A 26,730-nucleotide genomic window follows, 5' to 3' on the forward strand; every position below is an offset into this window, starting at 1 on the left:
CTCTTCTCTTATGAAGCCACATCACCTTAATTGTTTTTAGACTTAGGATGATACATTAAGGGTGTAAATTGCATCTCTTCGTATCACATCAATCGTTTTTAGCCTTTGGATGATTCATCGAGAGTATAAATTGTATCTCTTCCTCAAAAGGCACACCATACAACCCAATCATTTATAACTTATAAATAATTGATAAAGGCACAAAAATATATAAACACGTGAAAAAAATCATATAGTAGGTAAGAAAAAATTTAAAACTTATATCTACTATATTATCATACAGTTCTCCCGCAGCAACGCGCGGGGTATCTATCTAGCTGTATATAAGGCTTGTTGCCATCCTTGAGAAGTACTCTGGTATGACAAGTTTTAATACAAAATTCTAGTACATTAAGGTGCATTGTACTAAGTCTTTGCATTGAAAAATGTGTATCTCGAAATATTTTTAAGGAGGATAAAAATGATTTTGTATATATGTATTAAGAGAGTACTCGAGTTTTTCACAGTCTCCACGATCCTTTCCCTGCTTGGAGCAGCGAAGCATATAGCAGCTCGTTCCATGTATCCGGCACGCCGGGCAAGCACCAGTGGCTGCAGTCCTGCGCCGCCGCCGCCGCCATCCGCTCCTCCTCCGTCTCGTTCCGCACCGGCCGGTACACCGACGGGTGGCCGTCCTTCCTGTAGTCCGTCATGGCGCTGACGTTGAGGTAGATCACCGGCGTCCTCATCTGCCTCAGGACCTGCTCCAGGACCCTCATCTTCTCGGGGTACTCGGCGAGGTGCGTCTGGTTGGAGATCGGCTCCGTCTCCCTGTGGCATCCCCCTCCCGAGTTCCACTGCCCTCCCCTTGAGAGGTGAGAAGATGGAGAGATCATGAGGCGAAAAGGAGATATGATACACGCCACGCCGATGGTCTCATGGCGCAACGGCTGCATGATCGTTCTCTCTGTTACCTGAAATGTGTTGGGGAGTATCCTCTGAACACGACCTGAGTTCTCGTGGAGTCGATGTTGTTGTCGACCCATCTAGCCCAGGTGGTGAGAGCTTTCTTGTATGCATCCATCACCTCGAGGCTGGGGTGCACGTAGCTGCCTTCCTGGTAGTAATTCAGCCTGTGGTCACAAGAACTCACTTCAGCAATGGCTTGGAAGAAGGGTAACAAGGTAGGTGTCGTGTCAAGTTTCATACAAAAGTTCACTTTAGAGAAGAATGTTATGTGATATGTACCCTCTCGATGTTTTCAAGTGTGTCCACCAGTGGCCGGTGCTGAAGACGACGATGTCGGCAGTCCGGTACGCCGGAGTTGCTTCGTCGAGCTCATCCAACCTCAGCTTAGCGTCCACGGCGCCGACTCTGGTCTCGTTGATCATTTCTCTGACAAGAAATGTTGATCTTACGAAATCGACGGAGCAATTGTAATCCTGAAATTGCAGTGAAAGCAGCACTGAGATGACAAAAATCTGCTGAAGTCTCAGAGCTGCTGTTCAGTGAGCCAAGCCTAGCTCTACCCTGAATCTGAAGGAGTAGTATCCCCTGGTCTTGAACTGGTTCCTCTCCGATGCCTCGTACACTCTCCTCTTGTCCCTGACACCATGCTGCAGAATGCACACAAGAGACTCCCACATGTTGCGGTTCAGTGAGTCGCCGACGAATATGATCCTTTGCCCTCTCAGCCTCTCCAGAAAATCAATTGCGTTCAGCCTGCAGCAGAAGATAATTACTATTCCAAGTTTCGATCACAAATCCACGATACACTAAAATGATCTTGAAATTTTCCGAGTCAAGTCTAATGTTAGAGTTTGCGTTGAATATCAGTTAAGGAGTAATCGTGTGATGCAGACTTGGCAGTGTACTCTCTCCATCTCAAAATAAGTCTATTTTTCAATTTTTTATGTACTATTTGTCTTATTTTATTTTTTCTGAAATTGGCATTTTTATTGTTATTGGACGATAAAACATGAATATTATTTACATGTAATTTTTTAATAATTTTTTAAATAAGACGGATAATAATTAGACATTGAACACAAAAAATAAAAAATAAACTCCTTTTTCAACGGAGGGAGCCGGTGGGGCGGAGCTCAAGTGTGTTGGTATGAAATTCACTGCTATAGTATTTAAGCAGTTAAGATAATACTAAAAATTAAGTAATATTAGTATATTCTGACCCGGTGAACTAATTTTCTAGCTCCGTGCTTCTCCGTGGTAATGACATGAGCTGAAGTTGTTGGGATCACCTGGGGATGTCGCAGGCGTGCGGCTGCCACCTCCACTTGAGGAAGCTGGTGTCGGTGCGGCCGTTCTTGTGGCAGTTGAAGTCCTCGTCGAGGTGCGGGCACGACCCCGGCGGGTAGAATGGGTAGCCATCGTCGTCCGGCACCCAGCCGCCGCTGAACATGTCGCACTTGGCGAAAGAGATCAGGCTCTGCACGTCCGACGTCCAGACGACCCGGTTGTTGCCGACGGCGGTGGCGTTGATGGCGCCGGCGGCCATGGCGGCGGCGTCGTGGTGATCGGGAGCTTCTTGGTGCGCTACTGGGAGGACGACGGTCTCCTTTCGCCGCCTCGGGTGCTGATGATGCTTGTGCCTGGTAGCTCTCCGATGACTGCTGTGCCTGCCCTTTCGATCCGGCGTTGACGGCGTGGCTGCCGACGAGTTCAGTGGTGGGACGTCGGTGGTGCCGTCTCTGTTTCTCTCTAGTTCGCTCGAGCTCCCGACGTCGGTGGAATTGGCGGTGGCACCGTCGGAGCCCGACGGCTCGCCGGGAGCGCCGACGATGGCGTCGCGGGTGGAGTTCTCCCCGTCGCCTTCGCCTCTCCGCCACAGCGGCGTTGGCGTTTCGCTTTCCTCTCGCTGTTGCTGTGATCGCGTGCCGTTCCCGATGGGCCGGTACCCGTCGACGCCGCCGAAGGTGGCGTTCCCGGCGTCTCCGAGAGAAACACGCGCCTTAGCCATTTGCTCCGGCGCCGGCAGCCCCGGATCCTCGGCGATGCTCTGCATTCTACGTGTGCCGTTCTGCAGATCAGCACTGCCGGCGCCACTCATCGCAGCCAGATGAATGGGCGGGTGAGGCGGGAGAGACCTCCTCGGCAGCGCCACCGACGTCGAGTTCGACGAGAGCCACGACAGGATGGCCAACGACGACGACGACGCCGGGGAAGGAAACGAGGCGCCCGCGGTGGGGCCGTTGGTGACGGAGACGTAGAAGAAGGCGACCGCCAGCGCCACGGAGATGCAGGCCAGCCCAGCCTTACTACTCATCACTTGACCGCCGCCACCGCCGTACTTCCCGCCGCCCCGCTTGTAACCGTTCAGCGAAGACGACGACGACGACGGGGAGAGGAGGCCGTGGAGGTGCACCTGCAACGACCCACTGCTTCCCCCACCGCCTCCGCCTCGGTCCAACACCGACAGCCACGCCTTCCTCCACGCCGCCATTATCGCCAGCCAGTAGTCACCGTACGTGACCAGTCCACCCGCCCGCCCGCCCGCCGGCTCGCCGCCGCCGCAACTTGCCGGGAGCGTGCGGCTCGTGCAGCAGTGGGTGGCAACTGTGGAGTGGAGTGGATCGGCGGCCAGAGGGAGGGACTGGAGAAGTGCAACCGCTTTTACTGGTTCTTGCCGGTGGCGCGCCACCGCGGATTCGCCTCTCCCCGCGCGCGCTTCGCCCCCCCGGACTTTTTCCAAACGAGCTCGATCGATCACCGTGCACGCGCCTAGCATGCAACGCGATCTTGTTGACTCTTCATCAGAAGAGCAATTTTTTCTCCGGATTATTACGATTTCCGACATAATAAAAACACGAGAATTGTTTCGGCTCTTGGTATTGTTGAAAGGCCCACTTACGAATATCGTGTGGGCCGATTTGGAGGCCCAAAATCTGCCTTGGGCCGATTTTTTTACGGGGGTCATGGGCCCGTCCTCGGGTCTCTAGGGTTCCTTTCCCGTGAAATCCCAACCGTTCGATCCGCCGAGATCCGCATCCTGACACCGGCGACCACCTTCTATAAAATGTTGGCCGCATTCGCAGCGCAGTGCCTCTTTTATCCGCCGCAAAAATCGCCTTCCGTTCTCCCTTCCCGTCTGTCTCTTCCTCTGGAAGCTTCCTGACCGCTGCGCCATGGCCGGCGGTGGAAACCTCTTCGGGAGGGTGCTCAGCTACGTCGTCAACGAGTTCATAGTCGAGGGGCTCGCCAACAAGTATAACCCCCCTTCTCTCTTCCCCTCTCTCTCCGCTCCTTATCTTCGGATCGATCGATCGATCGGTTGTGTGCGAATTTATATTATTCCTGGTTTGATGCGATGTGATTGCTGCGCTTCGTCATCTGGTCCGCGGGAGAAATCAAGTTCCCGGCGGACTCGTTCCCTTGAAGCCACATCGATTTGTTGTATCATGTGCCTGCCCCTTCTCTTGCGCCCTCCTAGGGTTTCCCGAGGAGCTGGGCGCAGAACGGCTCTTACATACATGTTGCTGTCGCCATGTTTTACCATGCGTAGTATGCGTGATTGTTTGATTAGTGTATGGAGTCTTTGTTAGTCGGTGCCTGTGGCGGTGATGAGCCCTAACAGACCTGTAATGATTCTTGCGAATATGATCGCTTGATTCAAAGAACATCTAAGGGACTGAGTTACCATAGGCCTATCATAGGCGTGGGGTGGTACCAGGCGAGGGGCGCGGCTCGAGCCCCACGCCTGGCCAAAAAATTGCATCGAAAAATTGCTATGTTTTAGTTAAAATTTATCCAAAAGATTTATATTTCATTTTTTGAGTCCTAGGCTTAGTAAATTTTTGGTTCTGCCTGCACTGGGACTTGTGCTGTCTAGTACATTGTTACTCTGTCTAGCAGATGTAGATAGTTTGCGAGCGTTTGTGCTTCTCTAGGTTCATGCTTAAGAACTGCTTGTGGTTCTTGAGCTCTGGAAAGAGAAGCGAAAGACTTAGTGGTTCCTCTCGCTATCCTGGGCATAAATCTTTTTGATGTCGCTGGACGTTGAGGAACTACATGTCTACATCTTACCACCTCCATAAAAGTTCCTTTGAAACATAGTCATTTCTGTTTAATTTTGTTACTTTGTCATGAGATGTTTTATTGTAATTGTTGTGTTACCATCTGGACGTTGGGAAGATTCCCACAGACCTGTTCCCTGAGAGCCACTATGTTGTATCATAAACGCCTTTTCTTGTGCTGAGCAAGAGGTTTCCTACAAATTTGTGTTCCCTAGGAGCCGCAAACTTTATGTATCACAGGCTTACCTTGCACCGACTGAGATTTTGGTACCTTGGACTTTGTTTTACTCCCACAGACTTTTCCCAGGAGCCACTGCCTGGCTTGCCCTTTTCTTGTGCCCATCAGCCCATGGAATTTTCCCATGGGACATTGGACTTTATGCCTTTTTTACATGTATGTCATCTTAGAATATTCATTTGACGGTGATGAGTCCTAACAGATCTGTAATGATCCTTGTGGATATGATCGCTTGATCAAAGAACATCTAAGGGACTGAGTTATAGTATTCTTTGTATCTCTCATATTTGGTCTATTGGGTTTAATGGGATGATCTTTTTAGTCTTATAAGCTTTTGTGCATGGCAACGGTGATGGGTCCTTACAGACCTGTAATGATTGTTGCGGGAATGATCGGATGTTTCAAAGAACATCCAAGGGACTGAGTTAGCATGAAGCTTGTCAAACACATTTTTGTATGCTATGCTTTTCCAATAGACAATCTTTGGTCTTATCACTGACTTCTCTTCATTAGCTGATTTTGGTTCCTTTGCTTGTGAATGCTGAAGCAAAAGGCTTAATTTTTGGTTATTTCCAACTATTCTTTGATTGGGCATTTTTGGGTGTTTCTGCTGATTCTTACAGTAAGTGCTCATTTTTTTTGTAGCCGTGCCTTCCAGAGATTTGCTGTAAGGACCAACAAGTCTCTTGAGAATCTATCGTCCAAAGGTATGCAATGATTGGTATATGTGCAGATGGTCGATTGTGTTATCTTTGTGCGCTGCGAAACATTACAATATTTTATTTGTTGTTGGAATAGCATGTTAGTTTGTATTACATTGCTTCAATGTAACCCTTTTTTGTCACTGCTGTAGTACCACAGTGTTCTAAATTATGTTTGCTATGACCTGTTTGTCCTAATGTGATTATTTTTGTGCCTTTCAGCAAAAGAAGTGAGGGAGGAGCTATCGGAGCAATGGAAGAATGCTCGTGGCCGTGATGATGTACTGAGTCACATAATTTCATAGCGTTACATAATTTCATAACGTTTCTTATTTGCAGTTTGGTGTGAACTGTTTGTTCAGAATGCTGTATCTGATTGAAAGATTCCGTTTTGCAGCACTTCAGGCAGTGAACCTGGTATGCATTTCACGAGGGCTATGAAGTCGATGCTAACTGTACAATCTTGTTACCAGCTTTCCTAGCTTTGGGTGCTATTTTTTCTATATTTTTGCATTGAAGAAACCGTTGTATAGAAACCATGTGATCTTCAATTTTTCTAGACTTGATAAGTAGAATCAGAAATACTTTCATGCAACACTTCGGTATTATCTTCCGAGTACTTAAGGGAGAAATACACGAGTGATTTCTTGATGTTGACTGAATGGCGTATCCTTATCTGAACGTGCATTTTTGTTAATAGTACGTGCTTTTGTTGATTCGTTTGTAAATGTTATACCTCTCTTCTATTTGGCCTATGATCCGTTGACGTTCTGGTTCCTCTGTCTCAACGCCCCCTGAATCGTTTGGCTTTGCTCTGTATCGCAGAAAAGATCGTATGAATTATGAAACTATGCCAAATAGACCGTCGACGATGGCTGCCGCACGCCGCTCGTGAAAAGCCCGATTTCCGGACCGAAACCACGGTAAAAGCACACGTCCCCGGTGCTGAACCGCTGCTGATTCCTTCCGAAGAACGAGCCAGAGACAGCCCATTTCTTCCTGGGGACGACGCCTCGAGCCCTCGATCACACCAGGCACCCCCACTTCCCTCTCATCTGAGGCCCACATATCAGCCACTATAGGTCATGGGAAAAAGCAGAGGATCTCGTTCACTTGCCCCGCGGCGCCGCCGGTTCATCCTTTCCTCCCTCCTTGCCGCGCGCCCCCACCCGCCGTGTCGCGTGGTGCCCTGCCCGCCCGCCCCCACGCGACGCAACACAACACAGGAGCTCCACCTCGTGGGGTTTGGGGGCTTTCCGGTTCGGTGACCTGGTGGGATGCGCCACCTGCTCCTCCGCTGCGGCATGGCTCCTCTCCTCCACGGCTCCGCCGCCTCCACCACCAAAGCCCTCCTCTTAAACCCCGCCGCCCGTCCCCTGTCCCGCGCCCTCGCCGCCCCGCTCGCCTTCGTCCCTGCCCCGGGAGGCCGCGCGTTCCGCGGCGCCTCGCTCCGCTGCTATGCCGCCGCCGCGGTGGCCGAGCAGCAGCACCGCATCAAGGTCCACAACCCCATCGTCGAGATGGACGGTGCGTGCCAACACCCCCCCCCCCCCCCCCGCCGCCGCGCTCCTACGCCTACGCGGCTCACCCGCACCCGCTTCGTCGCGTCTTCTACTGGCCTGCTGTAACCTCGTTCAACTGGCTTGCGTGTGTTTTTCAGGTGACGAGATGACGCGGGTCATTTGGAAGATGATAAAGGATAAGGTGCGGAATTCCGCCGTTTGCCTTCTCGTTTGGTTCTATTTGATTTTCTATCTGGTTCTCATGATTTGATTACGCGACCTGTTTCGTGTAGCTCATCTTCCCTTACCTGGAGCTGGATATCAAGTATTTCGACCTTGGGGTGCTCAACCGGGACGCTACCGATGATAAGGTCACTGTAGAAAGTGCCGAGGCTACGTTGGAGTGAGTGGATCCATTCCTTCATCTGTTCACGTCTCATAATCCCATCTGCAACCGGTTCGATGCAAAATCCATCATGTCAGTAACAAAGCAATTGGCATAGCACTTAGGATGAAGCATATGCATTTGGAAATCCTATGCCAGCTTTTGAAGATGTCATTTGGCAGTTATGTAAGTTAAGTTGCTGAGTTGGTAAATGCAAGTTTCAACTAGTATACAAATGAAATTACCACTTTTGCAGCTCTTGCATTGGCACTTTAGCATCCTCTACCAAATTTTACGTTTTGCACACATGGAGGTTAGCATACATTTTCCCTTTTAAATGGTTCAGTTAAGTTAAAACCAGGTGTTTTTTAGGCCCATTTTTGTTGGACCTATCCATACTTTAAACTAGATCTTACATGCTCACACACCCCAGGTATTGGGAGAAGGGCTTAAAAGTGAACGGACTGATGCATGGTATTCAGGATAGTGAGGGGCATGCCTTTCAAATAGTCCGTCTTAATTAAGCTGAAAGCAACTATGCAGAAGTTCCCATGAAAGAATTTTGCATCCAGTTATGCTACATACTCTCATTTCAGAGAAGCTTGCCCTCTAGAAACTATATTTTGTTGTCTCCTATTTCGGTGTAATTCAGGGATTTTCTGTTCAATATCTAGCGATAGAATTATAATAACTTGTCTATGGAAGTATATCTTTTGTACTATGCTCCTTACTTAGTGGTGGTTCTCTTTTGTCTACTCAACCTCATTGTTTGGTGAATCAAACATAGAGTTCTGTTGCACTATTATTGAAGTAGGACTACTACAGTCATCTCCTGTATGTAGACCTTATATAGTGTTAGTAGAATCATTGTTCACCAAATGAAACCTTTTACAGAAACTACCCGCATAAGAATGTCCATGCTTTGAAAGAGGTGATCATAAGTTGGTTGCAATGTTATACTGAACTTTTTTGATGTGAAGCTCTCTTAGGATTTTCTTGTTACTTCTGTTTGTATTCAAATTAATTTTCCTTATGCTCTCAACAGGTACAATGTAGCTGTTAAGTGTGCTACCATCACACCTGGTAGAGTCCCTTAAGCAATTCTATTTACACATACTTAATTATATTTCTGTAAGGTGCATGTATTTCATCTGTTGTTTTTTTTATTTTGTCACATGTGCTTCTGGCATAAGTGTGTGCTGTATTGTACATATTTTCAGGGCATAATTTGTTCTCTGACTATTTTCCGTTGTCAGCTTGCTTGCATGAGTTCAAAAGTTACATAGCAATTTTCTCATGATCGTCACTATTTTCATGAATTTGGTACTAGCACTGTTTTGCTAGTCATAGTAAAACATATTTTATTGATGTGACAATCTGTTTGAAAACTATTCTGTATGATGCAAAAAGAAGCAAATTAAAGGTTCTCTGCTTTCTAATTACTTGTTTGAGTTATCTGAACTGTCAGCAAAGCCAACTATGGTATAAGCCACTTTTTCTTATAGATATACTTTAAATGAAGTTGACAGGACCTATAGATATACTATTTCTGATCTTCCTTTGACTGAGTATATGTAGGTTGTTTATTATAATCTGTAGGTCTTCTGTTTGTCTTATTATCCTCTTCTCTTTATGCTTATATGCAGATGAAACAAGAGTTAAAGAGTTCAAACTCAAGTCAATGTGGAGGAGCCCAAATGGCACCATCAGAAATATTCTAAATGGTTCATTTTTCAACTCTTGAGATTTCTTTGGTCTTTTAATTACTGAGTGAAATAATTCTGGAACTTAATTGATAGGCAACTGTGAACTTTGTTAGTAGGACAAATTTAAAATTTTGAGTTAATTCTTGTAATAAAATTTTATCAAGTCAACATTGAAACTCTGGTTGTTGTTTTAATGTTGAAAATTTTATACACAGATGTTTCCGTATGTGTTATACTATATCCTAAATGTGAAATGCTGAAATATGTCTGTAGATTCTGACCAGTAGCAATAATATGAAATTTACTTGACATTGTTTTTTATTACACAGAAACTGTTATCGTGAGTAGCAACAATATGCAAGGAACTCAGAAGTACAAAAAAGTATTATGGACCATAAAATTTGATTACTAATGTGCACAATTTCACACAGGAACCGTTTTCCGGGAGCCCATCTTGTGTAAAAATATACCACGAATACTTTCTGGTAAGAAATTTTGAATTATTGCCAGGGAACAGTAACTGTCTCCGGACTAAAGGTGCTTTCTTTAATAGGTTGGAAGAATCCCATTTGCATTGGAAGGCATGCATTTGGAGACCAGTATCGAGCTACTGATACAATAGTTAATGGTCCAGGAAAGCTTAAAATGGTTTTTGGTGAGCTTCAGTTGACGGCTACTCATTTGTATACCATCTAAAGCTGTTTTAGTAACTTTGCATATCTTTTTATAAATCAGTCCCAGATGGAGCTGAACCTGTGGAGCTAAATGTTTATGATTTTAAAGGGCCTGGTGTGGCTTTATCAATGTATAATGTGGATGAGGTGTGGAAGAAAATCAATACAGTTCATTGCCTTATTCTTCTCTTAAAAGCTATGCTAACTTTCTCTCTCTCAGTCTATTAGAGCTTTTGCTGAGTCCTCAATGGCAATGGCACTTTCCAAAAAATGGCCTCTTTATCTCAGCACCAAGAACACAATATTGAAGAAATATGATGGCAGGTATCTAATCATACTACCTCTGTGCCAAAATATAAGGATTACATAGGCAAAACAAGTCCAAACCTGACATAACTAATTTTGATGTGACCAAAGATTTAAGGACATTTTCCAGGAGGTATATGAAGAGAAATGGAGGGAGAAATTCGAGGAAAACTCAATCTGGTATGTGATACTAATTTACATTGCCAGATTTTACCACTAAAGTTCTCTGTGAACTCCAAATAATATTTGAATGATGCACCCAGGTATGAGCACCGGTTGATTGATGACATGGTGGCATATGCTGTGAAAAGTGAAGGTGGATATGTCTGGGCGTGCAAAAACTATGACGGCGATGTTCAGAGTGACTTTCTTGCCCAAGGTTTTCATATGTCCTTTTCCTGACGTTGAAAATATTCTGCTGCATTTCTATTGTAGCTTCCATGAAGCTGCACGGTGATATTTGTCAGTATATTTGCTTTGTAGGGTGGATTTGTGTTCTATTCCTCTTTCTCATTTGACCTGTTTTTTTTTCCTCACTGAGTACTTGTTTCAGGTTTTGGTTCCTTGGGTCTGATGTCATCCGTTTTGGTAGGTCGCATGAATCCTTTTGCTTCGTTGTAGAATCTGTTGTGTTTTAATTGTCCCTAAGTAAGCATGCTTGATTCTACAGTTATCTTCTGATGGGAAAACATTAGAAGCTGAGGCTGCTCATGGGACTGTCACTAGACATTTCAGGTTACATCAGAAGGGACAGGAGACAAGTACCAATAGCATTGCTTCTATATTTGCTTGGACTCGTGGACTAGAACATAGGTAATCATAACAATCGGTGCAAATGATGAATTTTATGCACGAGCAAGTCAATTTGCTACAATATTCTCCCTTTTGCTGCTTTTGCTTATAATAAATCCAAAAGTGCTATACCTTTTGTTACACACTGATGTAATAAACCACCTTTTTATTTGTCAGAGCAAAGCTGGATAAAAATGATAGGCTGCTGGATTTCACGAAGAAACTTGAATCTGCATGTATTGAAACAGTTGAATCAGGGAAAATGACAAAGGATCTTGCACTCCTTATCCATGGCCCTAAGTAAGCTATTTATGCATATGTGCTGCGTTTTTTCATGGTTGTTCAGAAACTTAAATGTGTAATAGCCGATCCCATCTCTTGTGAAAATTCTTGTTGGCCAAGGCAATGTTGTAATATAATGATATTAATACAAAATAGATAGTCCTACAGTGACCTAGTTTCTCTAAAAATAGAATTGTGGTGATGATAATAGAAAACTAATGCAGCTAATACTATTGTAGTTTTTCTACGGATGGTGAATTGGTGATAGACCATAGTAAGTAGTGTCAAACAATTGTTTTTGCAGTTAGTAGACCAAAATGGTTTTAACTTTCAGAACTGAAAATTCAGAGTATTTGTTCTGCTGCATGTTTTTAGACCAAAATTCCGTATACTTGAACCTTTTCTTTTCTCATCTGTGCAGTAGGGCTCTGTGTTTAACCTATATACTGAAGAATCGAGATGGTTGTAGCAGTATGTTATACTGATTGCTGCTATTAGCTTATTGCCTCCGCTGCTCTGTTTTATATCTTTCCTGATTATCAGATGAGCCTGATATTCTTTGTGTTCCTGTTGGCAGGGTAACAAGGGACTATTACCTGAGCACCGAAGAATTCATTGATGCTGTGGCTCAGCAACTGCGTGAAAAGATTCAAATACCAGCTGCGGTTTAATCCTCAATATGCAAAGTCTGTCTGGTTGGAAGCCTGTCATTGGGTGAAGCAGCTTCACCCTAGCTGTGCATTGGCACATATTTTGATTGGGGTGATGAGACGGAAGAATGGAAGAGCCCATAAAACCGTTTGCGTTAAAGCAAATTTTGATTCAGCCTGACCGTTTCATCGTTTTAAACTGTTAATAATCTGCAATAGCTAGGGGTCATTTCCCTACTCCAACCGTCATGTTTGGTTAAACAATGGTTCATAGGCTGCCGATTCAGAACTACCTTGAAGTCAATATATTAGAGTAGTCTCTCCTATCCATGCTCTTTTTGCACAATTTTATTTCCATCTTTGCCTCGTAAATGAGTTGGATCGTTTCTCTTATTTGCATTCTGGACCGTAATACACGCATCTCGGTACGTGTAAACAATTGAACTGTTGCACCAACTACCCAGAGATGCAAGTTTTACACGGGCAACAGCAATGTATCAAGCGAAGCTACCTGCTGATACTCTTTGGCATATACATCAGCACCAATAGATGAGTGCCACACGTAAATAAATGATGGAGAATATGGAACGTTATCCGTTTTAGAAGGTGCCAGGTTTGATACTAGGAATTAGCTTAGGTCAGTCTCAATGCATATTTTATATGAGTGTGTTATGTATATTAAATACGATATCATATTAATAAAATTGCTGGCTTGACATGGTTATTAAATGAGGAAGTTTTATGAGATGAGAGAGGAGTTTCATATCTATAAAACTTATCTAACTCGGTTGGCTCGGTTACCTAGTTTATAATTTTAATAACTATACCATCAAACTACGCATTGACACTAGCCTTCGCCGTTTTCTAGTATTTCTATAACCAAATGGTATCGAAAGTTATTTATAAAAAGTTATGCGTAAAAAAGTTATATATGATAGTATTTTGAATGAGAGTATTCTCTCTGTCTTACAATACTTTCATGCAAGAGCCATATGATTGCTTATACATTTAGACCCATATAAACCATATATTGATCGATGGATGATGAATCTAAACAAAGCTTAAAATCTTATGATATAAATGGACGAGGTAACCATTCTTACGTGACCGATCTTTTTAATTTATATTAATAATTAAAGTTTAAAATATTTAATCTTAGCATCATTTCAAAGTAGCACGTAATTAGCCGTCTACGGGTACTCGTTGTCTCGAAGCATTTGACTCGTATATACTGCAGGCCGGGAGGACCGGTGGAGAGGGCAAGAGGGAGACGTGGCCGGTGCCCGAGCGGGTCAGTCCACCCACCATCCATCATTGGATACGCGTCTGGTCGTCACGATTCCTCTCCGTGTGAATTCTCGTCGTCTTTTTCTTATCCCGGACCGCTCTCAACTCTCCTCAACAACCGAGCACCCCCCACTCGCCGCCGCTCTGTTCAACGCTCCCTCCCCACCCGCCACCTGCCCTATAAATACGCGAGCGACGTCACCACCGCGGAGATGGGAATCGCCGCCTCCTCCTCGACCCCCGAATCCAGGAAGATGGCACTCGCCAAGGCCAAGGAGATCGTCGCCTCCACTCCCGTCGTCGTCTTCAGGTTTTCTCTCTCTCTCCCTCCCTCCTTCCTCTCTCCCTCAATTTGCTCCTGCTTATGAACGGCTTCTACTCCTAGCGTGTAGTTGCCGAGGGGTTGGAACCTTGGATGGGGGAAGGGGAAGAAGATGGGGAGCGGTCGGGATAAGGAGGAATATATGCTTATGTGCTCTTTACCTCAGACCCTCCCCCTTTTCCTCTCCATACTCTGTTCTGATTTCTGAGCATATTCTGCTTCATTGTTGTGTTTATCGATTATTTATTGACGGGTGTATACTTTATAGTATGTTTGAGGGGGGTGATGCAAGGGAATCACATGAACTAGATGTATAATTTCTGCGGAGAGTACTCGATTTATTTGCTTTCTAGAGTACAGAAGTTGCTTGTATAGATACGTGAAAGCCTTTTTGGAAGATCTGATCCGAAAAACTGAGTTCCCGTCCACCCTACTGGTTTGTTTGGGCGGCGTAGCTGCTGTTGGTTCTGCAATTCTGCTATGTGATTTGGGGGAGAAAAAAACATGGGAAGTCCCTTTCTGGATCACCTGGGTTTTGTTATTGCCACCCCCCCCCCCCCCAATTGTTTTTATTTTAATAGAGCTGTTGATTTCATTATATGAGGTTATTTTCCTCGATGTTTTCTAATCTATCATGCTACCGTTTGACGGCCTATGCTTTCTCTTGTCGTTCTAGGTGCTTACTTTCGTGTCTGATCTTCGGAGGTTGCTTTGCTCCCCCTAATTTGTAGCTAATTCTTATTGTTTGGTTTATCTGCAGCAAGACTTACTGTCCTTTCTGCGTCCGTGTGAAGAAGTTGTTCGAGCAACTTGGAGCAACTTTCAAAGCTATTGAGTTGGACGTTGAGAGTAAGTACACTTGCTTTGGTTATATTTTCTCTGGTCAATTATGAAATCCTTAATTACACACTGTACACTATATGACTATGAGTAGCCGAACTGAACAACCCTGGTGAAAAGGAACTGATTTGCTTGTGCTAGCATGTTTATACTGATTTTGTTGAAACACGAATTTGGTTTAAGGGTTTTGTTTGTAGATTCTACTACTAAAATGTGGCACACCAAATTTTATGTAAGCTTACAATGTTGCAGAACCTTGGATATTTAGATTGCTTGGTTAGACACCAGAGGAAACTGAAGGTGGTAATTTCGGTGTTGAGCATTAGAACCTCAGTTTTTTTTTTCTGTTTCTATTCACTAGCATATTGCCCGTGTCTTGCAACGGAATTTAATTTAAATAAAATCATCACCAACCCATTATTATTATTATTATCATTTTCTGTATATCTCTCTTAATTGTTGCATTTTTTTTACTAATATTTTGTTCTATTGGTCCTATAGTCATTTTTTCTACCCACAGAAATTAGAGAGTTGGTGGGGATGGTTGCCATGTGAGCCTCTGGTCCCACAATCCTTTCTTTCTTTCAATCCAATGGGGGAGTTCGTGGTGAGCAGGGTTGGAGATTTACCGCCCACTATCGCCACTCCTTTTAGTAGGAGTATAGCCTTGCCGCCAAGCACCAATTTATTAGTAATTGCTGGCATGTCTTATGTCACACCCAGAAATTCCAAACTATACGTGTATTAAATCCCTGTCCAGGACTAACCGGGGTACACAAATGACAAAGTTAACATACCATTCCACGTCTTACAAACAAATAAAATAGTCTTGCGAATGCAGCGGAAATAAACAACTAGCTAGTCTTGATCTTGCGTAGTGATGACTCCAAGCCACAGACAATCTTGACGGAGGGATGAAGCCTACTCCTATGAACTGCCCCCATCTGACTCGTATTCCAACTTTGGTGGAGGGAAATTGAGCAAGGCTGATTAGGGGTGGGCATAAGAAGATCGAACCAAGAGGCTGAGACTGAGAAATTCGGTCATCAATTTGGTCATAGGTAGTGAAAAACCGAATTAAAATTCGGCCTATTTGGTTAGTCTCCTCGGTTAAACAAAAGACTGAATTAACAAAAAGTAAGTCCAAATGCAACCTACAATAGTTCAACAAGACTAAACTCCAATTTTTACATCCCTACTCCTTCTAGGCATGTAACCCAATAAGAGTCTTCCACTTGGACGTGCTTGCGATTTTTTTATGATTTTTGTGTTGAATATTTCTATGATTTCTTTGCATCTAGGGAACTGCTTCTGAATTTCTGTCATGACCAAGACCGAATTGTTTGGTCATTTTTTCTCAAGACAGATCGGTCCTGTATTTCTAATGACCGATATTTAGTTGAAGAGCGAAGACTGAGGCCGAATTAACTGAATACCCACCTGTAATAGTGATGGCTGGGTTATCATGGATTCCAAAAGAACTTTTTAATGACAAAAAAATTGCTCATTAAAAGAGAAGTAATAACAAATCGGTCTGTTTTATGAAGGTGATGGACCTGAGCTGCAGTCAGCACTTGCTGAATGGACTGGACAAAGGACTGTTCCTAATGTCTTCATCAATGGGAAGCATATTGGTGGATGTGATGGTGAACCCTTTTGCCTTCTTTTGTTTAATTCCAATACTGCTTCTTTGTCACATTTTTAATTTATATGGAATTATCGTCCATGAAGTCTTTACACACAAGCGCTTGTTTGGTCGCAATTTGATTACTCTCGAGTTAACGAGTTAATGTTTATTGTTAATATCTTTTTCTTGGCAGATACTATGGCACTGAACAGCGCAGGGAAGCTGGTGCCGCTGCTGACAGAGGCCGGAGCGATCGCCAGTTCTGGCGCAAAGGCAACTGCCACTGCATAGTTGTGTTAAACTGCATCCATGCTATGAGAAAATAAAATTGGATGTTTGTATTGCATTGCCGTCTAGTATCCTGTTGTAACTAATCTGTCCCATTTGGAACTCCTTGCATATCAATAAGATCATCTTTGTGAGTTGTGATTGCAGTCCGTGTGACCGTGTCTTCCTCGATTATATGTGCCGAAAATGAAAGCAGCTATAAATGTTGAGACACCATACCTCCATACCATACCGTACAGGAAGTCAGGATGAAGCCAACAAGACAAATGCGCTGATGCGCAAAACGGCAAACGCACGACTGCTTGGTTACAACTGTGAACTGTAGTACTCTTTTACAAATTGTGAATGACCGCGACTGCAGATTGTTTGGGAAACCAAAAAAAATCACACCCTAACAACCTGCTTGGTTTGGTTTGTTCGGATTGTTAGATATTTCGATTCAACTGGGTTTTGTTTGTTCGAATTGTTAAGACATTTCGATTCAACTTTACTCTAATTCTGAGGTTGCTGCAGACATGTATATGCGAGTTATCAACGGGCACCGACCAATTTCGGGTAGACCTTGTACACCACCAGCTCTTCGTCCTCGCCGCGCGGCCTGGGCGCAGGCAGCTTGTTGTGCGGGAAGTCCGGCCCGAACCCGTACTCCTCCATCCACCACACCGTCGGCGACACCCGCCTCGCCTCGTCGTCGACCTCCCGGTACCGGAGCACGAGCCGGTAGCCGATGTCCCTGCTCCTCCCGTCCACCACGCGGCACTCGCGCACTGGCACGTACGCCCCTGCTGGCCCGGCCTTCCGCGGGCGCGCCGCCCCGTCCCCGCCCCCGCCCCCGCGCCTGCGCACGGCGGCGAACAACCACTCGGGCCGGTCGTTGGCCGCCGGGAGCACGGCCGTGATCACCGCCGGGTGCGCGTCGAAGACGTCGGCGGCGTGGTGCATGCGGCACGCCAGCGGGTTCCCCAGGCTGAGGCTGGCCAGGTAGAGCTGGACGAGCACCTGCGGCTTCGCGTCCTCGTCGTCACGGCGGCGCGAGGCGAGCGCCACCCGGTCGGCCCCGAGCCTCTCGTGGAGCGCCCCGCCGCGCGACGGGAAGACCTTGCAGACGACCAGCTCGAAGTCCTCACAGCCGCCGCCGCGGCTGCGATCGCCGAACTCCGACATGCGCCACTCGGTCTCCTTGGCGCCGGCATCGCCGCCGTCCTCGTAGTACCGGAAGCAGTGGCAGTACGCGTTGCCCCGGTGGTGCTTCGCCTCCTGCAAGAGGCGGTACTCCCCAGGCCCGGCCCTGCGCCGGCCGCCGGGGCAGCGCCGACGGCACGCGAAGAAAAACCACTCGAACCGCTCGTTCGCCGCCGGGTACACCGACGCGAGCAGCGCCGGGTGCGCGCCGTAGACATCCGCGTCGTGGATCTGCACCGGCAGCGCGTCGCACCGCAGAGCCCGGCGCAACAGCAGGTACCGGTTAACTATATCCCCCGCGGTGGGCTCGAACGCCTGGCCGCCGCCGCCGCCGCCGGACGCCACGGCCCTCGCCATGAGAGACGGCGGCGGCGTCGCCCCGGACGGGCCGGCGAGGACGACCCAGCCGTCCTCGGTCTCGTCCTCCCGAAGGCTAGCGGCGCCGGCCTCCGGCGCCGCCTTCTTCTTCGTGGGACGCATGGGGGTTTTAAAGACTTTTAAGCTATAGCTAGGTCACCCACCAACCCACACCCGCGCGAACGCAGACGCATTACGCATATATATACGCGCGGGGCTCGAGGCTTTCCGTACGTGACGCGCGCTGTGCAACAACCCGACGCCCGAATCGTCTAACAACACGTAACACGTCCGCGCGCCGCGTCGCGTCGCTTGCGATAAAATCTCCCGGCTGGTGGTAGCGCGGGCGACGCGAAACGGCGGGAGCGACGGGGGCACGTAAAATCCCCTGGATTTTTGGGCCGGCTACCGGCTGGCTCGCGATCGTGAGGCTGTTGTTGGGTCGGGGCCCTGCCTTTGCAGGGTTGGGGGGCCGCGCGGCCCATGACGCCCGCTGCACCGTATGTTGGAAAACGTCCACTTTATGTCTTTCAACTAACTATTGACCGAGTTTCATTCGCGTCTACATTTCATGAGTTCCATTTGCGTCTGCATTTTATGAGTTGTGATAGTACTGTGCATGTCTAGTCAATAAAAATTAATATCCACTCCGTTTTATATTATAAGATTTTATGTGCTTATCAAGATTCATATATATATTAATAAATTTAGACGCATATATAAAACACATACATTGTTATACGGATGAATTTAAATAAACGTAGAAAGTCTTATAATAAGAAATAGAGGGTATTAAACTAGTTGGACCAACCTATCAAATAGAAAATGAAAAAAAGAATCCACATATCGTCACCTCTCCCCTCCTTCCTTTCTTCTGTGCTTTCTCAAGGAAGTGACAGTGAACCTCGAGCATGTGACAGTCGTTGAAGGAGTTGTCGGTTGGCGACGTCCATAGCACCTATGCAGGTGTAGGAGAGGAGAGGAGAACCAATAGGTTGTGTTGTTAGATCCCACTCATCCTATAATGTTATCGCCTTCCATTCGAACCATCGATGCTTTAATTGGATGATTGTGCCCTAAGCCCTATCATCGTTGCTAGATGCGCATAAGGGACAATTCATATGGGGCTCACAAACATACGTCAGTAGCTAATCCTGTCATCCTCCAATTAGATTTATACCTAGATGACACCGCTAGGTTGACCCAACAACAATCTTATTAGGATCCACCATTATGTGATGGCGGTGTCTGCTTTGCCTCTCCGATCCTCCTTCCCAAGTGACCACCGGCTAGATTACTCTGTGCGGCTCCCTTTCTTGATCTCTTCAGGATTGTCGACCTTCCCTCTCCTGTCCTTTTGGTTCCATCACCTCCTCATTGTCACAAGTGGCGGGTGATGCTGAGCTATAGACAAGGCAATGGTGACGCATTGCCAGGCTAGCATTGCAAAGGAGATGATGCCCTCATTCAAATCCCTCTATGTCACCATAGCTTGGGCTTGATGCCACAGTGCCTCGAGACATACAGAAAGATGAATTAGAGGAAGTAGAGGAGAAAGAACTATTGTGATATGTGGGCCCACTATATTTATTTTAACTATTACGAGGATCCCAAATAATCATCATGTAAGCATTACATGCCATGAAAACAAAGTCAACATGTCACATGTCACATGATTACCTCGTAGAATATAATCACTGTCGTCTAAACTCCGAGATAGTTGATTTGTGCCTTCCGACGGAGGGAGAGTATGGAACGGTATCCAATTTTAGTATGGTATAGGTCTGATACATATGTATCAGGCTATCCCGTCTTAACGGTATACTGGTTTCTAATATTTCTGTTTTTTTCCTGTTAAACCATGTAATAAAACTTGATTCATAATATCGAGACGTAAAATGAACTTTTTCCTTTTATGCCGGCATCAATCAAACGCCAAACGGAGCGCACGTTCGTCCGCCTTTCATGCGAGCGAGTGAAGGACAAGAAAATGCAGCTAGTGCGCCATGCATTGGTGGTGGCTAGTGTTTGCCTCCGGGTCGGAATGATTAGATGCTTGCTAGTGCGTACGGGGAAAGAGGAATCTACCCGTACGTCGGTTGAACAGTGTCAGTACACCACCAACAACAAAAATTCAACGCCCCACACATCATCTTGTCTTGCCCCTTGTATCTGGCAAATGGATAATAACAACAGTCATAAAACTGCTCTTTAATTACAAGTTTACATTCATATTTTAACACTACTACATGGCATAATCGGTAATTAACAGTTAACATATCCCAATGACAAATTAATTGCAACAACGACCCTCTTACCCTCACATGCATGCATCTCTCTCAGTAATTTGTTATATAGAGAGCTAGATAGCTATTCGAGGGAAGAACACATTAGTTAATTACTCACTTAATTTCCCTTGGATTAAAGAAGTGACCAATAATAGTACTATAGCTTCAACGTGTCATCGACTCAGGCCGTCGTTGTGGCCACTGCGAAGTGGACGTACGATCTATGCGTAGTTGCTGTCCCATCCTTATCCATGAGCTTAGCTATGTCGTCTGTATGTACGTACGTACGCGAGATCGCGACTCGATCTCATGGCGTCATGCAGTTATGCAGACGGACGGGAGAGAGATCGATCGATCGATCTACCACAGCGTGCATGCCCCGGCGGCGGCGTCGGCGTCGGCGTCGACGACCACGCCGTCGAGGTTCCACAGGCTGCCCCACGTGGCGCCGTCCTCCTCGCTCGAGCCGTACTGATCCTCGCTGGTGGAGGCGCAGCAGCTGCCGCCGCCGCCGCCGTCGCTGAGCTGATGGTGGCCCGCGGCGCCGTGGAGGAGGAGGAGGTGGTAGGACATGGCGGGGCACAGCATGAGGTCGTCCATCGCGTCCTGATGCATGATCAGCTCCTCCGCCTCGCGGCCCGGCGTCGGCGTCGGCGTCGGCGACGACGGTGGCGGCGCCACCGCAGCTCCTCCCATTACGTCGTCGTCGTCTGTCCACGAACCGCGGGCCTCGGCGACGGCGACGACGACGACGTCGTCGTCGTCCTTGCTCTGTGGCGTCGGCGCCTGCTGCTGCCGCTGCAGCTGGCTCTCCTGCATCTCGCGTCGCTGCTTCAGGAACCTCGCCCTCGCGCGCTCGATGTTCTTGGACGGCTTGCCCTTCTTGAAGTGCGTCCTCCAGTAGTTCTTGATCTCGTTGTCCGTCCTGCCCGGGAGGCTACGCGCGATCGTCGACCACCTGCAAATTGCAAACGGATGCAGCTTAATTTGTGCCATGCATTGATCTCCCTGCAGCCGTAACTAATCATCAGTAGCAGCTAGCGTACGTGCGTTAATTTACCTGTTTCCCCACAGGGCATGGAGCTGGACGATGATGCTCTCCTCCTGGGGTGTGATCTTGCCTCTCTTCAGATCAGGCCTCAGGTAGTTAACCCATCGCAGCCTGCAGCTCTTGCCGCTCCTCTTCAGACCTACAACAACAAACAAATTAAGCTAAGTTCAGATGATGATCAAGAAATGGATATGGGCATGCATCTCGCTATATGTTAAGCGAGACACCTGTACATATGCACTACTAGAACATAGTTAAACTCGACAAGTCGCCACCTAATGTCCTAACATCCGTATGCACCACACATTAGTCTAAATCGCCATCACATGGTACTGATACTTGGTTAACGTTACTAAAATTTTAAGTACGAAAGTGTTGAGTACTTTTCATGCACTAACTAACTCAAATGCTTTTAAGAGCATATATATGTGCATGCTCTAAATATATACTTTTAGAATTCTAATTAATTAAATAACTTAACTCATCCAAAAAATTATCAGGCTGCAGCGGCATCCATTAGCAGTTTTAACTATACTACTTCTACTCTTTTGCAGTATCTCTAATCTTCTATGCCGAAAAATGCTCAGTTTCTCAGCGATATTACATGCGACTATGCAAGATCAACCTACTGGCTGGAGGCTGAGGCTGGAGCAAAGGAATTCAATATGGAAGAGCAACAACAGTGCCGGAAAGAGCATGCATGGAGCAGGGATCAAGGTCTGTACAGTTCAGTGGAAGAAATCGACTGCAGAATAAATCGAGTTCAGAAGAACAAACCTAGCTATCCGCTAACACATCAGAAGAATTTACTGATCATACGGTTCACTTAATTGACAACTTGACATGCATGCAAATTAAGTTGCCACTTGAAGATCTTAATTAACCACAAGTACTAGTACAAGCTACCTAAAGTGCAACAGTACTACTGCCTGCAGGTTGACTGCCTTTGCAACTTGCAGAGCCAATCATTCTCAACTCACAAGTTGTACCAGGTTTGCATGGTGAAAACTGAGAAAAGGAGAGTCGATCTATCGTACTTGAAAAATTATAAGCCATCAGAGGAAAGCAAAGAAGACAGGGAAGAAAATGCAACTGGATTAAGATAAGATAACCCCTGTCAGTTCATCACTCGTACCAGTACACAGGTGTCCATATATGGTTAAATTTCACTGATGCCACTTAATTACCTGTAAGCTTGGAGACGGAATTCCACCGGCCTTCGCCGTGCTGCCTGACATGCTCGACGAGCAGCGCGTCCTCCTGGCTGGTCCACGGCCCTTTCCTCCACGCGCCGCCGTCCTGCTGCTCATGCCTCCCCCACCCTGCCGACTGCACTTCCGCCGCCATTGCTGGCTAGCTAGCTAGCTCTCAGCAGCTATATACCACCCCTCTTCTTCTTCTTCAGTTCTCTTCTTCCACCAACACACGTACAGATCGAAGCAGATCAGATCAGCAAGCAAGCATACATGATACTTGCCTCAGAACGCAGCAGGCAGCCGTGTCTCTGCCTGTATTCTTGGAGATTTTTGTGCAGCTGGTAGGACACACACACAGGCAGTGGAATCAAAGGCAATCAAACTAATTAAAGGCAGGCTAGCTAGCTAGTTTAAGATAGCAGCTATAGCTATCTATGGCCGCGAAGCAAGCAAACCTTTCTTTCCTCTTATGCTGTCCCCCAACGAGCTGGTGAGGCCATGGCCATGTAAGCGAGCGAGCCGCTGCCGCGTATATATCGGGCACAACGCCCAAAGGCCACGTCGCTGTCCGGAGGAATTCCAGCTCCACTACTAGTAGTACTATCTTGCTGCAGCGCGCGTGTTTACCAAAATGCCCACGGTAAATTTTTCTTCACGTCTATCCTTTCTTTACAAGATCGCTGTCAAAGTGCTCCAATATCGATCGACGCCCTCTAAAAGTTGCAAAAATGGGAGATTTTTTAGGAATGGGGAACTTCGAATTAATTTTGAAAACTGCATTATTAGTTCACTCCAATGACGTTTGTGTCTGGCTCATATAGGGACCAGAGAGCGAGTTAGAACGAAACGAAGGGACTATCATTTATATTCTTAACTTTATTGAATCAGAGTTTAGATTGATGTAAATTTTCAGACCAAAGACTAAAGGATGTATATATCAGGAAACTGGACAGATATAGCTTAATCGTTTTTCTGACTGTTTCTTGGGCACCCCTTATTTTAACTCAAAGGTATGTTGAAAAACACTTTCAAAAAATTGTATTTTCTATAAAACTTTCAAAAAAATAATGTGATTTTAATTACAAAAGGCTCCACGTGGATAACTAGGTTTGCTACAAGTGGTAGCAGGCCCATAGTGTCACCTATATCGTACGACCAGTAAAAATATTGCGATGGCAACTGCACACTTGCAGGGATCAATGGATCATACACTTTCCGACGCACAAACGAACTAAACAAATCATAGTTTGATGACCATATGTATGTATCACTGGAAGTGCAAAAATTCTTGCCTTCATTCTCAGCACCTGGTCGCTTCGAAATGTTCTGAGCTGTAACGCGGTTAACAAATGGTAGATACGCCACCTTCACTTTGGTACCGGAGCAATTTTAGAAGTACTCTATGTAAAATTTAGTATTTTATAGTATAAGATACTAAGGTATCAAGAGATACTAAATTTGATATAAAAAATAGCGGTATCTCATGGTACCTTCTCAAAAATGAAAAAAGTATTTTTGGTACAAAGTTAAAGAAAGATGAAATTAAATATATTTCGATCAGTCTAGTCAGTAATCATCGTCTCCTTTTCAATCGCAATCCAGTAAAAGCATTAAAGAAACAACCTAATTCACAACAGGCTAGCTTTGTCCAAGTGCATGTATATATGCATATTGATAACCATGCTACTTTAATTAGTTAGCTTAATCAGTGCAAGGCTAATTTAAATGAAAACTCATAAACCACGATCGAAAATTCATCTAAAATCATAAAAGTTTCCAACTATAGCCAGCATGACGATGAATACCCGTATAAAAATATTATCCAAATTCGACCTTATTTGTGAGATATACAAATAAAACATATTTTGAACCATACAGCAGTGTAGCTAATTAATTGATTTAGTTTGAAATTTGTTATTTTTTTTATCTCACAAACAAGGTTAACTTTGAACAAGATTTATTACACGGCTAGCTGTTCATAATCTTATCTACGCACGTATGTGATCTTAAGCCACGTTTTCTTATCACGGTTTGCATGAGTTTATTTTTTTAAAATCTAAATTAAGGTTTTTACCGTATATTTTCGGCTCAATAATTGAGTCATCCATTCTTCAGATCAAGTACGTCTTAGGGTCTTTGAGTTTTTGACCGCTATAATTTTCACATAATCTTTAAAAACTCTCCTAAACAACCCTGAGCTTATAAAATAAGTCTGGAGTTGTGGAATCAAGAAATAAAAAAAATCAGCAGCTGAAAAATACAATTTCTTCCTATTCTAAAAACCTGCTTCTTATCTCAACCAGTACGTACATGCTCCTCACAAATTTAAGCTCTAGCTCTTCGAACATGCCCTTGCTAGTTCAACCGGTCGATCGATCGATCGGTCTCGGTCTTGGTCGCGGTCACGCAGCAATGCATATCTGGGGCCGCGCGCGCGTGCAGCCGACTGCCCGCCTAACTCGTGCGCGCGCGCGTACGGCTGCCATGTTGCAGAGAGCGCGACATGAGTCATCACACGACTCGAGTCAAAAGGACGCAACCATCTGGCGTGCTATCGCCAGATGGCTTCGTCTAATCATGCATGCTGTGCTGTGCTGTGCTGTGCTGTGTGTGGATCAGGACATATGTGCTGTTTCGTTTCCGAGAGCAGGCTAGGATAAAGAGAGGCTACCGTGCGTGCCTTGCAAGTGACACGTACGTGCGTGCGTGTGCGCGTACGTTGTACGTACGAATCGAACCGAAACATGCATGCATGTTGCAGGGAGCCCGGCGGCATGGGAGCAAGAAGCGATCAGCAGGCATCCATCCATGCACGCACTCGATTCGATTCTCCCTTCACCTGATAATTTTGTTTTTTCTTGTTAATTACATTTGATCCCATATAGAATCGATCTTCGCTAGATTTGTTCTCTCATGTACATACATACATACGAGAGTACACATAGCCTCAGATAGTTAACGGCCGGGTGGTTACTAATTACCGGAGGGCAGGGGCACATTTGGAACGAATCGAGATAATGCCCTGCAGCCCCGGCCTTGCCCCTTCGAGAGACCTCGATCCTCCCTCTCGTCATGACATCCACCACTCCAGGGACCAACAGCGAGATTAATTATATATACTAAGTACTATATGCTTAACTAGATCATTAGGCCTCCTGATCCGGGATTAAGTATTTGGCACGGTCCCCACGTACGCTCTCCCTCGCCACGTACCCCCCAAGCAAGCAGCGGAGAGCCGCCGGAGCTCGATCCCACGTACGCCGCGCCCTCTCCCAGCTCACCAAAACAAGCTGATGTTGAAAGCCTTGGCGCGAGCCCTAATAATTAACGAGCCCGAATTAGCATCATCCCCCGCATCAGCACGACGCCGAGAGCACCATTTGTTTAACAATGCGTGCGTGCGTGCGTGCGTCGATCCGTCGTTGCCGCTACATCCACACGTACCGGTGCCGCCCGGCGCGGCGCCCGCGGCCTGCTGGCTAGCTTGTCGCGGGCCTCGCGGCTGGCTGATTAAAAGGCCTAGCTTATTTAGCGAACGTTTGTGCGTTTTAGTTTTGTGCGACTTGTTAGTTGTTTTTTTTTGCATATATCTAGTTTTTCTTACAAAAAAAGTTTTACACGTTAAGTTTGTAATATCAAAGTTTGTATATGACCGACTCTAATTCGAACTAGAAATTCAATTTCTAATTTTAAATCTATAAGTTTATATGTTTATATTAAAATTTTATATGTGCAAAGTTTATATATTTAAAGTTTATAGAAATAAATTTATATGCTTAAAAGTTTATACGTTTATATGTGTTGTTTAGATAGGGTGTTCGCACAACTTAATCTTCACACGAATGTTCTCTAAATAGACCCCCTTAGTAATGCACGCCACACCATGGTCGCTAACTATTAAAGTGTGATGTTTGGATTAGTCAATTAGCCATACATAAAATAAAAATAAAAATAATATATAATTTATTAAGTAATAATCGTAAAAGATTTTAAAATGGACTTATGTGATTTTTATAGACAACCTTCTCTAAATAAAAGTATAGTATA

General features: G+C 45.7%; 5 protein-coding genes and 4 non-coding genes across 9 annotated transcripts; 6 read left to right on the forward strand and 3 right to left on the reverse strand.

Annotated features, from left to right (window-relative positions):
* Window positions 1-221: 221 nt before the first annotated feature.
* LOC102704334 (protein trichome birefringence-like 2) lies at window positions 222-3,439 on the reverse strand. Its single transcript, XM_015836032.2, has 5 exons — window positions 2,238-3,439; window positions 1,509-1,701; window positions 1,228-1,421; window positions 954-1,112; window positions 222-846 (listed from the first exon to the last, which is right to left on the reverse strand). Exons 1-5 carry the CDS (start codon window positions 3,437-3,439, stop codon window positions 501-503), a joined length of 2,094 nt encoding a protein of 697 aa, XP_015691518.2. The 3' UTR covers window positions 222-500.
* Window positions 3,440-4,546: 1,107 nt separating this feature from the next.
* On the forward strand, window positions 4,547-4,634 carry LOC121054318. Its single transcript, XR_005811722.1, has one exon. It is a non-coding gene; the product is annotated as a small nucleolar RNA SNORD25 (small nucleolar RNA).
* Window positions 4,635-4,864: 230 nt separating this feature from the next.
* On the forward strand, window positions 4,865-5,008 carry LOC121054343. The gene has a single exon (XR_005811747.1). It is a non-coding gene; the product is annotated as a small nucleolar RNA snoR136 (small nucleolar RNA).
* A 417-nt stretch (window positions 5,009-5,425) lies between these two features.
* LOC121054319 lies at window positions 5,426-5,512 on the forward strand. The gene has a single exon (XR_005811723.1). It is a non-coding gene; the product is annotated as a small nucleolar RNA SNORD25 (small nucleolar RNA).
* A 78-nt stretch (window positions 5,513-5,590) lies between these two features.
* On the forward strand, window positions 5,591-5,677 carry LOC121054320. The gene has a single exon (XR_005811724.1). It is a non-coding gene; the product is annotated as a small nucleolar RNA SNORD25 (small nucleolar RNA).
* A 1,472-nt stretch (window positions 5,678-7,149) lies between these two features.
* Window positions 7,150-12,571, forward strand: LOC102704611 (isocitrate dehydrogenase [NADP]-like). Its single transcript, XM_040523621.1, has 15 exons — window positions 7,150-7,475; window positions 7,609-7,652; window positions 7,744-7,853; window positions 8,881-8,918; window positions 9,482-9,559; window positions 9,973-10,026; window positions 10,095-10,196; window positions 10,277-10,362; window positions 10,436-10,539; window positions 10,633-10,701; window positions 10,785-10,900; window positions 11,075-11,109; window positions 11,192-11,334; window positions 11,491-11,613; window positions 12,173-12,571. Exons 1-15 carry the CDS (start codon window positions 7,226-7,228, stop codon window positions 12,264-12,266), a joined length of 1,446 nt encoding a protein of 481 aa, XP_040379555.1. The 5' UTR covers window positions 7,150-7,225; the 3' UTR covers window positions 12,267-12,571.
* Window positions 12,572-13,645: 1,074 nt separating this feature from the next.
* Window positions 13,646-16,755, forward strand: LOC102700614 (glutaredoxin-C6). Its single transcript, XM_006652432.3, has 4 exons — window positions 13,646-13,842; window positions 14,615-14,703; window positions 16,242-16,340; window positions 16,515-16,755. The coding sequence occupies exons 1-4, from the start codon at window positions 13,745-13,747 to the stop codon at window positions 16,610-16,612; spliced, it is 384 nt and encodes a 127-aa protein (XP_006652495.2). The 5' UTR covers window positions 13,646-13,744; the 3' UTR covers window positions 16,613-16,755.
* LOC121054141 lies at window positions 16,752-18,271 on the reverse strand. The gene has a single exon (XM_040522977.1). The coding sequence runs from the start codon at window positions 18,269-18,271 to the stop codon at window positions 17,141-17,143; it is 1,131 nt and encodes a 376-aa protein (XP_040378911.1). The 3' UTR covers window positions 16,752-17,140.
* Window positions 18,272-20,288: 2,017 nt separating this feature from the next.
* LOC102704887 (myb-related protein MYBAS2) lies at window positions 20,289-23,178 on the reverse strand. The gene is made up of 4 exons (XM_015836397.2): window positions 23,139-23,178; window positions 22,675-23,021; window positions 21,497-21,626; window positions 20,289-21,394 (listed from the first exon to the last, which is right to left on the reverse strand). Exons 2-4 carry the CDS (start codon window positions 22,832-22,834, stop codon window positions 20,797-20,799), a joined length of 888 nt encoding a protein of 295 aa, XP_015691883.1. The 5' UTR covers window positions 22,835-23,021; window positions 23,139-23,178; the 3' UTR covers window positions 20,289-20,796.
* Between the last annotated feature and the right edge of the window lie 3,552 nt (window positions 23,179-26,730).

Source organism: Oryza brachyantha, chromosome 4 (assembly GCF_000231095.2).
Source record: "Oryza brachyantha chromosome 4, ObraRS2, whole genome shotgun sequence".
Lineage (NCBI taxonomy): Eukaryota > Viridiplantae > Streptophyta > Magnoliopsida > Poales > Poaceae > Oryza > Oryza brachyantha.

Bases quoted from the DNA above. Each gene is read 5' to 3' on its own strand.
- LOC102704887 (XM_015836397.2), bottom strand. From the start codon at position 22,834: ATGGCGGCGGAAGTGCAGTCGGCAGGGTGGGGGAGGCATGAGCAGCAG. The intron at 21,627-22,674 runs GTAATTAAGTGG...TTGTTGTTGTAG, and splicing joins TTCCGTCTCCAAGCTTACAG to GTCTGAAGAGGAGCGGCAAG. The intron at 21,395-21,496 runs GTAAATTAACGC...TGCAATTTGCAG, and splicing joins CATGCCCTGTGGGGAAACAG to GTGGTCGACGATCGCGCGTA.
- LOC121054141 (XM_040522977.1), bottom strand. From the start codon at position 18,271: ATGCGTCCCACGAAGAAGAAGGCGGCGCCGGAGGCCGGCGCCGCTAGC.
- LOC102704334 (XM_015836032.2), bottom strand. From the start codon at position 3,439: ATGGCGGCGTGGAGGAAGGCGTGGCTGTCGGTGTTGGACCGAGGCGGA. The intron at 1,702-2,237 runs GTGATCCCAACA...CTTCTGCTGCAG, and splicing joins CACGCCTGCGACATCCCCAG to GCTGAACGCAATTGATTTTC. The intron at 1,113-1,227 runs GTACATATCACA...TTGTGACCACAG, and splicing joins CACTTGAAAACATCGAGAGG to GCTGAATTACTACCAGGAAG.
- LOC102704611 (XM_040523621.1), top strand. From the start codon at position 7,226: ATGCGCCACCTGCTCCTCCGCTGCGGCATGGCTCCTCTCCTCCACGGC. The intron at 8,919-9,481 runs GTAGAGTCCCTT...GCTTATATGCAG, and splicing joins GTGTGCTACCATCACACCTG to ATGAAACAAGAGTTAAAGAG. The intron at 9,560-9,972 runs GTTCATTTTTCA...AATTTCACACAG, and splicing joins CATCAGAAATATTCTAAATG to GAACCGTTTTCCGGGAGCCC.
- LOC102700614 (XM_006652432.3), top strand. From the start codon at position 13,745: ATGGGAATCGCCGCCTCCTCCTCGACCCCCGAATCCAGGAAGATGGCA. The intron at 13,843-14,614 runs GTTTTCTCTCTC...GTTTATCTGCAG, and splicing joins ACTCCCGTCGTCGTCTTCAG to CAAGACTTACTGTCCTTTCT. The intron at 14,704-16,241 runs GTAAGTACACTT...TGTTTTATGAAG, and splicing joins TATTGAGTTGGACGTTGAGA to GTGATGGACCTGAGCTGCAG.